Source organism: Mastigoproctus giganteus, chromosome 7 (assembly GCF_048544385.1).
Source record: "Mastigoproctus giganteus isolate SK-2022 chromosome 7, ASM4854438v1, whole genome shotgun sequence".
Classification (NCBI taxonomy): domain Eukaryota; kingdom Metazoa; phylum Arthropoda; class Arachnida; order Uropygi; family Thelyphonidae; genus Mastigoproctus; species Mastigoproctus giganteus.
Window position 1 is genome coordinate 85,632,535 of NC_143581.1, and position 13,643 is coordinate 85,646,177.

General features: G+C 35.6%; 1 protein-coding gene across 3 annotated transcripts in view; it reads right to left on the reverse strand.

Moving 5' to 3' along the window:
- Positions 1-13,643, reverse strand: part of LOC150083041 (CCR4-NOT transcription complex subunit 3-like) — a 592,625-nt gene that overhangs the window by 371,419 nt on the left and 207,563 nt on the right. For all 3 annotated transcript variants that reach the window (XM_090377751.1, XM_090377752.1, XM_090377750.1), the window contains exon 7: positions 316-565. In XM_090377751.1, the coding sequence (XP_090233877.1) occupies positions 316-565 (250 nt within the window). The remainder of the gene's footprint in view (positions 1-315; positions 566-13,643) is intronic.

A 13,643-nucleotide genomic window follows, 5' to 3' on the forward strand; every position in this document is an offset into this window, starting at 1 on the left:
AAATACCTTTATTAATTGGAGAACTGTTTGATAATAAAAAATCTATTTTTATTTGAATATGCAAAAACCTAAATTATATAAATATTTTCTGAATGAACTCTTAAAAATAGTATCAATCCTAAAATATCCTTCAAATTCTTCCAGGCTTTATTTTATAACAAAAATGGAGATACATAATTGTAATCACTTTTTAAGTTAAGATAAAGTAATTATCTTAGTGGTCTGTAACACTATTTTATTTCATCTTTACATCTTGGAAATGCAATAGCTCACAATAAATAAGCAATAATGTGTTTACTGTTCTAATAAACTTACTTGCTGCCCTTGTTTTTGCCAAATATTCCTGAAGATCCTCCAGACCTAAATCATCATATACAAATTCATTTTCTTCAAAATCCGGATCTTGTGATGATTCTATATAATATTCTACATCATCCTTTATCTTTTTAATATGATCAACTTCTACTGTACTATTATCCAGCATTCTCAAAAGTGTTTCAAGCTGTTTTATATGATACCTGTGCCTTTCAATCCTGTTTTTAACTTCATCAAGGCGATCTTGTTTCTACCAAAAAGCAGGGGGGAAAAAATGTATTAATCTCAGGATTCCCAAAAAAAAAATCATTTATGGTTAATAATATAGATGTAAGGGAAATGCAAATTAAAAAAAAAAAAAAAAAAAAAAATCTAAAACTAAGTTTCCTCGTGTGTTAATCAAATTTATAACTTATCACTTACAAGCCTTACTTCAAACTAGGGAATACTGTTATAACATGGATCTCAGTTAACAGTAATCAACTTTAAATTATCACCAGAAGAACAGCACAATCAACACTGCAGAATATATGAAGGACCTCAGGGAAGGAAAGGGGGAATGTTATAATACAGTCTAATATTAAGTTCTCTCAACAGTGTAGTAGTAGTAGTAATGCAAATGATGCAAGAAAGCAAGCTTATATAGTATTAGCCAAAAAAGAGAAACATTTTGCCCATCTGTACCCTCCAAGAATTTTAGTTCTCCCTTGAATTTCTTCAACCCATCCACTTTCACAACAACAGATGGAAGCCTATTGCAACAATCAACCACCCACTAGCTGAAGGCAAACTTCCACACATCTATCCTCCAACCATCCTTCCTCAACTTGAATTTATGCACCCTCGTGTGTGTGTGTGTGTGTAGTCTCAGCAAGTAGAATACCATTAACATTCACGTTACTCAATCCACTCAAGACTTTAAACACCTCAATCAGATCGCCCCAAAGGTGCCTGGCCGAGACACTGCAATTTGCAGAACTGAAGCCTTTCTAGGTAAGAGCACTCTTTTGTTCCCTTCGCCAATCTGGCTGACCTTCTCTACACCTGTTACAGCAGATCTAAATCCTTCTTAAAATGATATCTCCAGGAGATGTATGCAGTACTCAAGGTGTGGCCTAAGTATGGCCTTATACAAAGGGATAATCACCTCTTTATTCCTGCTAGAAAAGTTTCTGTATATCATTGACAAAACCCCATTGTTTTTGCAGTGTTACTACACTAAAAAGACAATGCATGAGATACTATCAAAGATATATAGCAATTCTAAGATACACAGCAGAGAGAGAGAAGTAATTGTCTCAATTTAAAAATAAGGTCAGATCACATCTTGAATACAGTTTACAGCATGGAGTCCTCATTTCAGGAAATGATATCAATTTGTTTGAAAGTGTACAAAGAAGGTCAATAAGACACTTATACAGGAACAGAGCCCAGTTTTGTAAAGTCGGGAAATAGGCATCTGTGTGGGGATCTCACTGAAGTGCTTAAGGCCTTAAAAGGGCCGAGCAAATTTTTTGATGGAGAATATTTTTTATTTCTAGGATAAAGTAAGCAAGTGATTACATAAATATGAGGAAGAAATATAATACAGTGGGTTCTACTTACAAGGATCACTGGTGTGTGTGTGTTGTGTTAATTGTATCAACTTTATTGAATCAAAACTTGAAAACCTGAATGTTTTATATGTTGCATCATGCAAAATTCTTCTCTTATAGAATCAACATTTTTTATTGAATCATAAAAGAAGATAGGGCTATATAATAATCCAGGATTTTTTGGTTTTTATTCTTCTAATTTCAATTTTATTTACAGCACATGAAAACAAAAGGATGTAAACACTACCAACAATCATGTGAACCAGTTAATATGATCGAATTTCATCTGTGTGAAGAATCAATGTGCGAGGCATTGTGTGTGTGTGTGTGTGTGTGTGTGTGTGTGTGTGTGTGTGTGTGTGTGTGTGTGTGTGTGTTGTGTACATCTATTGCCTCAAGCAACGTTTTACCACACATCTGTGGGAAGTAATCACATCACTGTTGGGAGGTTTGAAAACCCTGTACTGTAAATGCACTGTACAACGCTGTACTTACAAACACTAATTAGATTAATTTTAGAATGCCAGTGACAGTAGTCATTTCAACAAAGTGCACTTTTTTAATTTATAAACAATGTATATTCAATGAGTGTTGTAAACTTTTACACGTAAAACATTCAAAAAAGTGTCTGGTACATACTAACAATTTCAACTTCATTAAATTTATACATTTTTCATATAGTCTTTTAAATCATAGAAGCTTTAAACTCAAAACCAATGAAAGGATTTAAGTGTAGCAGAAAAAACAGAATTTAAAAAATAAAAATAAAAAAATGTGGTGCATTATCTCATCCAGGTTCTCAGAGAGAAGTTTCAAAGAAGTTAAGCATATCAAATTATGTAATACAGGATCCTAAAAGGGGGAGGGAGGAAAAAATTGCAGTAAGTTACATGATTCTAGTTTCTCTAATGAAAATTACAGTATAAAAAGAACACGGCAAGGAAAAAGCTCTCTTGTAGAGCCTGTGTCCTCATTTTGAATTTAAATGAATGGTTTGAATTTAAATCAAATGAAAATAGAATATATAGGATATTAAGAAATATTATAGAAATTTTAAGTCAGGAATTCTCTTACCTGAGATTTTTTCAGGAATAACTGCATCCAGGTAAGATGTAATTAGAATAGATGGAAATAGTATTGAAAGGCCTGCCTAAAGATAGATGAACCTTGTAACAGGACAAAGGAATGAAAGCAAGCTTTGACCCTAAATCCATAGATGACAAATAATTGGAAGTATCTCCCTTTATACTTACAATTATTAGCTATGCATGGATTTAGAGTCGAAGCTTGATTTCATTCCTTTGTCCTGTTACAAGGTTCATCTATCTTTAGGCAGGCCATACTATTTCCATCTATTCTAATTACATCTCACCTGGATGCAGTTATTCCTGAAAAAAATCTCAGATAAGAGAATTCCTGACTTAAAATTTCTATAATATTTCTTAATATCCTATATACTGTATTCTATTTATATTTGATTTAAATTCAAACCATTGATTTAAATTCAAAATGAGGACAGATCCTCCACAAGAGAAAATCAAATTAAGTTAGCATCTGTCCAATTTTACAAATATTAGTGAGTCTCAAATTACATAAGTTGCCTGTCCGACATGATTGCCTAAGTGGAGAAATTCTTATAAAGTTTTTGCCTTTCTGGGTTTTAGGAGCATCAATAAGACAGACAGACCATACTGCACCACTGTATATAACATGTGTGCAACTGTATGCTGTGCAGGCTGAAAAACCCAGAATAACTTACAGGGAAAATCTCTACTCCCTCCACCTGAGATCAGCTAACTACATCCTTGATGAGGCTATAGTGAGCTGATGGCTGATTATCAAAATAACATGGTTTACAGAACATTTCAAAGGAGGAAAAAAAAAAAAAAAAAAAAATGCAAATGTACCAGCTGAAGCAGATGAATGGATAAACGTTCTTCAGAATTACATAAAAACTATATGTCTGTGGATATCCATAGTACTGATTAAACTGGTCTTTATTATCAAGCATTATCCAATAAATAATTAAATTTCAGAAAAGTTTGAACTCACTGGGGAAAAAAACTAAAAGGTAAAGTAACCAGTTCTGGTTACATGCAATAAGACAAGTATTAGTAAAGAGGAACTGTTATAGGAAAGTCAAAAACTCCATGTTGTTTTCAAGGTATATGACTACTACTAAAATACACAAGAAACAGGAATATGTGGACGACTAGCAAAACATTTTCAGAATTTTTAACAGAATGGGATAATAATCAGAATGGTTCTCATCTTCTCTGATTTCAGAGAAGATGAGAACTGTTTTGTTTTTGGATGACAACTTTTTTTTTTTTTTTTTTTTGTAGTTGGTGCGTCGGCTTCTGTGGCCATAATGCACCTCCCAAGGTTTTTGCAGTACTTTGATCCAAGCCCGAGGCGGGATTCGAACCCACGACCTTTGGGTTGCTAGGCGGGCACTTTACCCACCCGGCTAGCCAGGTCAGCCTTGGACGACAACACAGCATATATGAAAGTCTGCACAAGCAATAAAAAATAGATTTTTTTTCCCCTGCGAATACATCTGTCATTCAAACCCTTAGATCAACGAATCATAAAAACATTGAAAACCTTTACAGTAAAGCTATGAGGAGAAATTTATTTTCTTCTTCAATTATATGTATATACAGGGTGATTCACTACCAGTGCGACAAACTTGCAGGAGGTGTAGGGGGCACAAATACGAATCGGAATCACATAGCATTGCAGGGTCCGAAATGCCGTCGTCATGCGGTAGAGGATGTTGAATGGGAGGTCGCGTGAACAGCGATCCGTTGGAAGTCAGCATTTGCGAACTGTTTCTGTTGAAGAAACCAAGTAGCAAAAGTCCTCTGGAGTGGATAATCCGCAGGCCCCAATGATTGGACGCGTTACAGATGGTATGATCTCATTTGGTTTCTTGACAGTATCCTCCATACAGTGGATTGGGAAATACCCAATCGTTGGCCTATCGCTCGAGTACTCTTACTCGGATTGCCTTCTGCAAGACGTAGGACATTCTCTTCATTAACTGGCATCCTCATCATTCGCTCTCGATTCATGGTACCTCTCGTGAAACAACCAGTCTCACGTAACCTTCTGTGAACACGTGCGAAAATCATATGATGAGGAGCACACCTGTGCGGGAAACATTCCTAGTACAAGCACAAACGGCGTGCCCATTACAGTCTGCAGCTCCATACATGAGGGGCATGTCGGCCAGTTCAACGTTTGAATACTCGTCCATCCTACTGCCTCAGGAACCGGTTTGCAAATGCTGACTTCCAGCGGGATCACTGTTCACGCGACCTCCCGTTCAATGTCCTCTACCGCATGACAAAGGCATTTCGGACCCTGCAATGCTATGTGATTCTGATTCATCTTTGTGTCCCCTACACCTCCTGCAAGTTTGTCGCACTGGTAGTGAATCACCTTGTATAATTGAAGAAAGCAATAAATGTGCTGGAGAAATCTCTTAAAAAAAAAAAAAAAAACCGCTTTAGTTGATGCTGTTCATATGTTAAAAAAGCTTCAGATCATGTAATTGTGAATACAATTGTATACTACAGGGGATCCTTGTTATCCTTATTATGTACTTGTACACAGGAAAAAACAGATTGCAGAACTGAAAAATGAGACAATTATTTTATTACACATTTTTATCACTTGTTGAACAATGTAAGGTTAAGTAAAGTTCATTGAAGTTACACACTTTTTCAATTTTATGAATAAAGAATGAATTCTGAGTTGTTTGTTTTTATTATTTTTTTTTTGCTATATTTTTTTTCAGATAAAATTGTGTCGTAGCACTTAGTTATGTCTTTATCTTTTGCTACATGACCATAAAGAGGGTCATTCTCACAAAAATATTCAAGTGCTTGGTCAATTTTCTCAAGGGCTTCCTTTAATTCTTTGATTTTCAAATACTTGTAACTGCAGGGATTGGATACCGGGGATCCCCTGTACTACAAAATATCGCAACTTATCCAGGATGATCAAAATTATGAGAGAGAGAGAGAATGAAGATTCTGTAGAAACTAATGAAGAATGAAACAAGTGGAATTTAGTAGATGAAGATACTGCAGTAATTTTCATTTCGACAGAACATGATATCGCAGACAATAATTTAAAAAACAAAAATACAAACGAAATTGAGGAAGAAGACAGGAAATGACATTTGCTGCCAGAATCATCTTCAAAAGAAGTCAAGACATGCTTTGGCTATTTTAAAGAAAAATTGGTAGTTAAGAGGTGGGCAGCCAAAATAGTTTGGCCGTTTCTATTAAGTAGAAAATAATAACTTCTCAATCTTAAAGAAAAGATGATTCAATCAACTTCAGACAACTTTTTATTAATTAATCAATATTTTTTTATTTTCAACATACACATTCTGTATCATGAATTTACATATCATATAAAAGATACTGTACATATTTTTTTCATATCTGTTGTATTATTATAAGTACTTGTATCAAGTATATTTATAAATTAATTTACTCTATGTTAACCCATAAAATTCATAATTACTGTAGTGTAAATAAAAAATGAGATTTAACTTTATTTTCACAAATGGCAAAAAAAAAAAAAAAATCCTGATAAATCAACAATTGAATCAATTATCAAGTTTCCAATGTGATTCTAATAAGTGGAACTCACTACATAAAACTGAGTATAAATTTAATAATAAATAAATAATAATCATTTATTTATTTTGCTTTATTATCTAATTATTTTTTGGTAACTAATGCCACATAAGCTTATTTGGTTCCTTGAATCATTTTGCCATTTTCAAACAAACACGAATTAGGATCAAAAGGCAATATTTCTGGTTTATATATTAAATCCTGTCATCGGTGTTCTACACTGTACCCCAACCTGATGACAGGACTCAATATAAATCCAGAAATTTCATCTTTATAGGTCTGTAATGAGGTTTGCTCTCATGCAATCTGTAACTTTAAAGATAACTTAAAATGGTTTGATTAGCATTTCTCCCATGTCAAAATTTTTTTTTCTTCATACACAACTACAATGTTCTTTTGGAAAAATATTTATAGTTGATATAAATCGTTTCATATATTATAAAATAATTTATGCAAACATATGAGAGTTGGTCAGAAAATAATGCCACGTAATTTTATATTTCATTCAATTAATGCAATTTCATATAATTAATACACACATGTAAAAATAAGCATGCAAGGTGTTTAAAATTTCCTGAAGATTTTAAATAAGATATACATAATAAATGACCAATCAGGGAATGGCCACACAAAATCTGTAAGAATAAGGTTTTATATGTGAAAATAAAATTTTGCTATAAGATGAGATGAAATGCAAGCAGTGTGAATGTAATAGGCAAATCTTAACTAGAACAGCCTTGTTCTGTAGTACACTGCCAGAACCATAACTTTTTTTCATTATATGGTAAATCCTGTTTTTGGGATGTTTTAAAGGATTGTAAATTTGATACATTAATAGTTACAAACTTATCTCTTCATTCAAAATTATGGACTCAATTTGAACTTTCAGTAGTTAGTGTTAATTATACTTAATTTTAGTTAGAGTTAATTATACTGATTCATACTTTGTAATTGATTGTTACTCTGTCATTGTATCAACATAAAATTCTAGTTGTGCAATATACTAGTAATATACTGATGGTTATTAACATTAGTAGAGGCATACAATTAAAGAAAGCAAGCTTAAGCAGCATTAGCCAAAAAAACCCCTCTCATTTCACCTCTACACTCATTTTAAATGCCTGTCCAGCTCAGCTTTAGAAATTTATTTAGACTATCAACTTCCACAACAAGAGATGGACATCTGTTCCACCAATCAACTACCTGCTGGATAAAGGAAAATTTCCATACATCTATTCTACAACTGTCTTTTCTCAATTTGAATCTATGCCCCATCGGGTTCTTAATCTGAGCAAGAGGAACAATCCCATTAGCATTCAGCTTGCTCAACCCATTCAAGGTCTTATACACCTCAATCAGATTACCTCACATGTGCCTACTCTCCAGATGCTGCAATTTGCAGAACTTAAGCTTTTCTTGGTAAGAGCATGACGGGGAACAAGGGTTCCCCGTCACCAACTCTACATGCTTCCTAAAATGAGGCCTACAGACCTGTACTCGAGGTGTGGCCTGATCATTGCCTTGTACAATAGGATAATCACCTCCCTGTCCCTGCTAGTAAAATTCCCATATATCATTGACTCCATGACTAGCCCTGGCAGCCGTCTGCACTACTCAGCGCACTTCATATTTGACTGCACAATTACCCCTAGGTCTTTTTCACTTTCCACTTCCCTGAGTTTAGTACCACACAGTTCGTACATTTATTTTGGGTTATTGCTACCCATATGCAATACTTCGCATTTGTCAATGTTAAACTTCAGTTGCCACTTCTCAGCCCATTTGCCCAACTTATATAGATATAGTTGGAGTAGAATAATCTTTACTGTCATTAACAACCCTGCCAACCTTTGTATCATCTGCAAACTTGGACATTAAACCTGATATACTTTCATCAGTATCATTGATGAATACACAAAAGAACAATGGGCCTAACACCAAGCCCTGGGGAGCTCCACTAATAACATTTGTCCACAAAGAGCAGTGTCCATTGTTTACCACCCTCTGTCATCTCACACTCAACCATCCCTTTATCCATTGTAGCAAATTACCCTCAATGCCATACTGCCCCAATTAGTACAGTAGCCTTCCATGTGCAACAGTATCAAAAGCTTTCCTAAAATCCAAGTATATGATATCAAAATTATTTTTTGCATCCAGTTCCTTTATGACCACATCATAGTATCCAATAAAACTGGTCAGACAAAACCTCCCTTTAACAAACCCATGCTGTGCTTTCACTATTACTGCAGTCTTATCAAGATGATCCTGCAATATTTCTTTAACCAGTGACTCCATTGTTTTCTCCGCAAGTTACACTAACAGGTCTATAGTTACTCATGTCACCCTTTGATCCCTATTTGTGATAAGGGGATCAAAGGGCTAAGGGCTTGCTTACTTCCTTTGCTGCCTCCTTTAATATAACTGGATAGATCCCATCCACCCCAGGTGCCTTCCTTAAGTTTAACTTCAACAATTTCTCCTCTACTTTGCTTTCAATTATTACAAAATCACTTAGCTCCCTGTTAGAGTTAGATAAACTTCTGGGATTCCACCTTGAATAACTCCTCATGTGTGAATGTAAATGCAAAATACTCATTCAGTTTATCAGCTACCTGAGCAGGATCATCAGTAGTCAAACCATCTATGTGAAATGGTCCAATCTGATTCATCTCTTTCCTTCTAGAGTTTACATAAGTAAAGAATTCTACTGTTCTTCTTTGATTCTTTGGCCAAACATTTCTTGTAATCTGCCTCCGCCTGCCTAACCTCCTTGGTGACTTGATTACAGACTATTTTATATGTGCCATAGGCATCTGTGTCACTTGATAATTTTTATGTATCCCATACATTTTTCTTCTCTGCCGCAAGCCTCATTAATTCATTTGACATCCATTTAGACCTAAACCTTAGGTCTTCATACGAACAGTATTTCTTAGTTCGTATGAAGATTAAGATTAAGTCCCTGAAGGCTTCTCAATTAGAATTCAACATTGATCCCAGTGTACAGAATTCAAAAACTGTCTGAGACCACCAGTCACCTTTAGAAAGGTAAAAACCCTTCCCTTTATTCCTGATAGCAGTTACCATCTTTAAGTAAATCCCACATCAGTACACTGTAATCACTGTCACCTAGTGGTTCCTCTATCTGCAAGTTCTTAATGAATGAATAATCACTGCTGATTATCAGATTAGCAGTATTACTACCTTTCATTGCCTCTCAAACATGTTGCTGTAGAAAACAGTTAATCAATAAATCCACAAAAGTCTTGCTAGTGTGGGAGTGATCAACCCACAATCTTCAGTCAATATCAGGAAAGTAAAAATCCCCCATTATAAGACATTTTGATTAACTGGCCCACTATTTCACTGTACAATTGCTCATTATATTCATCAGGCCTATAACACACACCTGTTCTCATTTTCCCTTTCCCAGTGCTTATGTCACACCAAACTGACTAAAAATTGCATTGTTCACTGATGTCAATTTGATGCACTTCTTTAGATTTTGTTTCTTAACTAACAGCATAACCCCTCCTCCCTTCCTACCCTTTCTGTATACATTGTACTCCCCAAATTCAAATTCTGCACTGCTTATATCTGTGTGACACCACGTCTCTGATAGCCCAACAATATCTGCCTTTGATGTCTTGACCAGCACTTCAAGCTCATCAAATTTATTAACTATACTCGGAGCATTGGTGTACATGCAAGTATACATGCACCTGTTCTACTCTTAGTTACCCTAACACCGCCCATGTATTTACTTGCTCCACTATGACTCCAAGTAGTCCTGGAAATCTCCAGCACCTTGCTTTCCATTCTAATCTTTCCTGCTGCTCATTCTAATAGAATCAGTGCAAGAATCGCTTTTGCCTCTACCTGCGGCCACTGTTAATCTTTTAGTCTGTGTCTCCCTCCCGAAAGTTACAGTTTTACAACCCACCTAAAACTGCCTCGATAGCATCAGCAATCATTCTTGCACTCCTTCTATTTAAGTGTACCCCATCCCTGTAGAAGCAGTCACTCCTGTCAACAAGCACAGACTACGCTAGGTACCTCTGTAGCCAGGTGGGCAGGAGCGGCAGTGCATAGCACAAGCTTCTTGATTAGACCGGGGTTCGAGTCCGTGACCACCAAATACAGAGGATGCGGAAAGGTCAGGGAATGACTACTGCATACCTCGGAGCAATATGGCCTTAGTTGCTAATGCTCCTAAAAACCAAACAACAACAACAACAGACTAAGGTGAAAAAAATTCAACCCCATGAGCCTTGCACAATCTCTCCAGGAACGAATTGATTGACAAGACCCTCATCATATACTTCCTCCTGTCGTGTCTGGGTAGAAATGCAGACACTTTCACATTCCACCCTAACTTACGACTTTTTTTCAACGTTGACCTGTTCTTGTTGAGTAAATCTGCAGATGACTTACTCAATGTAATTAGTTCCAATGACTTAGCTAACAACTTAGCTAAGAAAAAGAACGGGTGCATGTATACTTGCGTGTACACCAATGCTAGGAGTATAGTAAATAAATTTGATGAATTTGAGGTATTGCTCAAAACATCAAAGGCAGATATTGTGGGGATTTCAGAAACGTGGTGTCACACAGATATAAGGAATGCAGAACTGGAATTTGGGGAGTACGTCTACAGAAAGGATAGACAGGATAGGAAGGGAGGAGGGGTTATGCTATTAGTTAAGAAATACATAAAATCCAGGGAAGTGAAGCAAGTCGACATTGCTGGACAGTGCAGTGTCGAGTCAGTTTGGTGTGACATAAGCATTGGGAGATCAAAATTGAGAGTAGGAGTGTGCTATAGGCCTAATGACTCTGATGAGTATAATAAGAAACTGTACAAGTAAATAGAGTGGGCCAGTAAATCAGAGAGTCTTATAATGGGGGATTTTAATTTCCCAGATATTGACTGGAATTTGGGGGCTGGTCACTCACACACTAGCAAGGTTTTTGTGGATTTATTGGATGATTGTTTTCCACATCAACATGTTCGGGAGGCAACTAGAGGGAGTAATACTCTTGATTTGATTATCAGTAGTGATTCTTCATGCATTAAGAATCTGCAGGTAAATGAACCACTAGGTGGCAGTGATCACAGTGTGCTGAAGTGGGATTTACTCAAAGAGGTAACTACCATTAGGGGTAAAGGGAAGGGTTATTCTTTTCGTAAAGCCAACTACGATGGACTGAGACAGTATTTAAATTCTATATAGTGGGACCAATTGATGATGTTACCAACAGCAAATTCAAAATGGGAAGCATTCAAAGCTTATCTTGGAAGCTACTAGGCTTTACGTACCAACTAAGAAATACTGTTCAAGGTTTAGGCCTAAGTGAATGTCAGATGAACTAATGAGACATAAGGCAGAGAAGAAAAATGCATGGGATACATACAAATTAACACGTAACAACGGAAGCCTATGATAGATACAAGTTGATCTGTAATCAAGTTACAAAGGAGATTAGGCAGGCAAAGGCAGATTACGAGAAATCTTTGGCAAGGGATGCAACGAAAAACAGCAAAGAGTTCTTTACTTATGTAAACTCTAGAAGGAAGGGGATGAATCAGATTGGTCTACTTGATATCGATGGGTCAACTGTTGATGATCCTGCTCAGGTAGCTAACAAACTTGAACAGTAAAAATTGAAGTATTTTCAACACAAGTGTATGACTGGTGAGGGACCTTTTCTCTGAATCTTCTGCTCAGCCTGAGAACTAGACTTGTTTTGTTGTTACTGGGTTTTAGGAGCATTGGCTACCATGTTGCTCCATGTATATTGTCTGTAAATTGTGTGTATTCTGAGGTCAGTTTTTGTTTGCTGGAAGAAAAACACAAGTTTCTGGGAGAGAAAAAAATGCTACCCTCGCCTGACACCAACTAACTCAGCCAAATTGTGAAAAACACCCATAAAAATTCCTCCCAGCATTGACAAGATTTGAACTCAGGTCTTTCTCACCTGATGTGGGGAGAACTGCGATCCTACCAACGGTGCTACCCACGAGGGTGAGCACTTAACTTTGCAAGAAGAGGTAGATCTTTATGAGCTGCAGTCTGATCATACACTCAAGGTGAGATTTACTGGTCTGCCCTATACAAGTTCTGGATTTCTTTGAAAGAAGAGTATCCTGTCATTTATAGGAAAGCAATGAACATTTTGCTACAGTTTTCAACTTCTTACATGTGTGAGCAAGCTTTTACTTGTTTAACAAGCATCAGAGCAAGGGCAGAAAAAGTCTCATTTTCAGTTGAAATGCATGTGTGCTAATCTCAAGTTCAAACCAAAATTAATTAGCAAAAAAACAAGCACAGGGTTTCAAATTCAAGAGAAAATTAAATTTTTTATTTTTAGTTTCAAAAATTGCACTTTTTATGCATATATAGGCCTATAGATGAGATCAAGGAACCAACACAATTGTGTAATAATTTTGTAGCTACTACTACTAGTCCTATATTTGAGTCTGATCATGTCGCTCAGTAATTTGTTTTTCAAAGTAATGTATAAAATTGTGTCTTAGGCTATATTTTTATTCATATTGCTTTGGCATATGGTTTTAGTAGCTTTACTGTTCAATATTGTTAATAAATTTTCATGTTGAAAACAATATTAATTAAAATCAATTTACAACCTTTATTTAAATTAAATCTATCGTACCTACCTTTAGAAAAATTAAATCCTATTTTGGCTTAAGCCAGTTAGCAAACTGGCTTAAGCCGAAATTTATTGTTTGCATTCATTATGAGTTTTTAAAATTTATGAAAAAGAAAGAAAGAGATTAATTTCAAGAAAGGTATGCTAAGCTTAACTATCTGGTTTTTTTTTTTTTTTTTTTTGTTGTTTTTTTTTTCAAGAAAGGTTGACTAAAAAGACATCTTTAATTTAAATAGGGAAAAAAACTACTCTTGCACATACCATACCTCATCAGAATTTTGTATAGTAAAAATTTGTGATGATTTAGGTCTACTGGGATAAGGTAAAAAAAAATCACGTAGCAAATTAAAGAAAAAAGGGAAAACTGAAGTTTCCTCTAACTGCACTGACTACAATGATC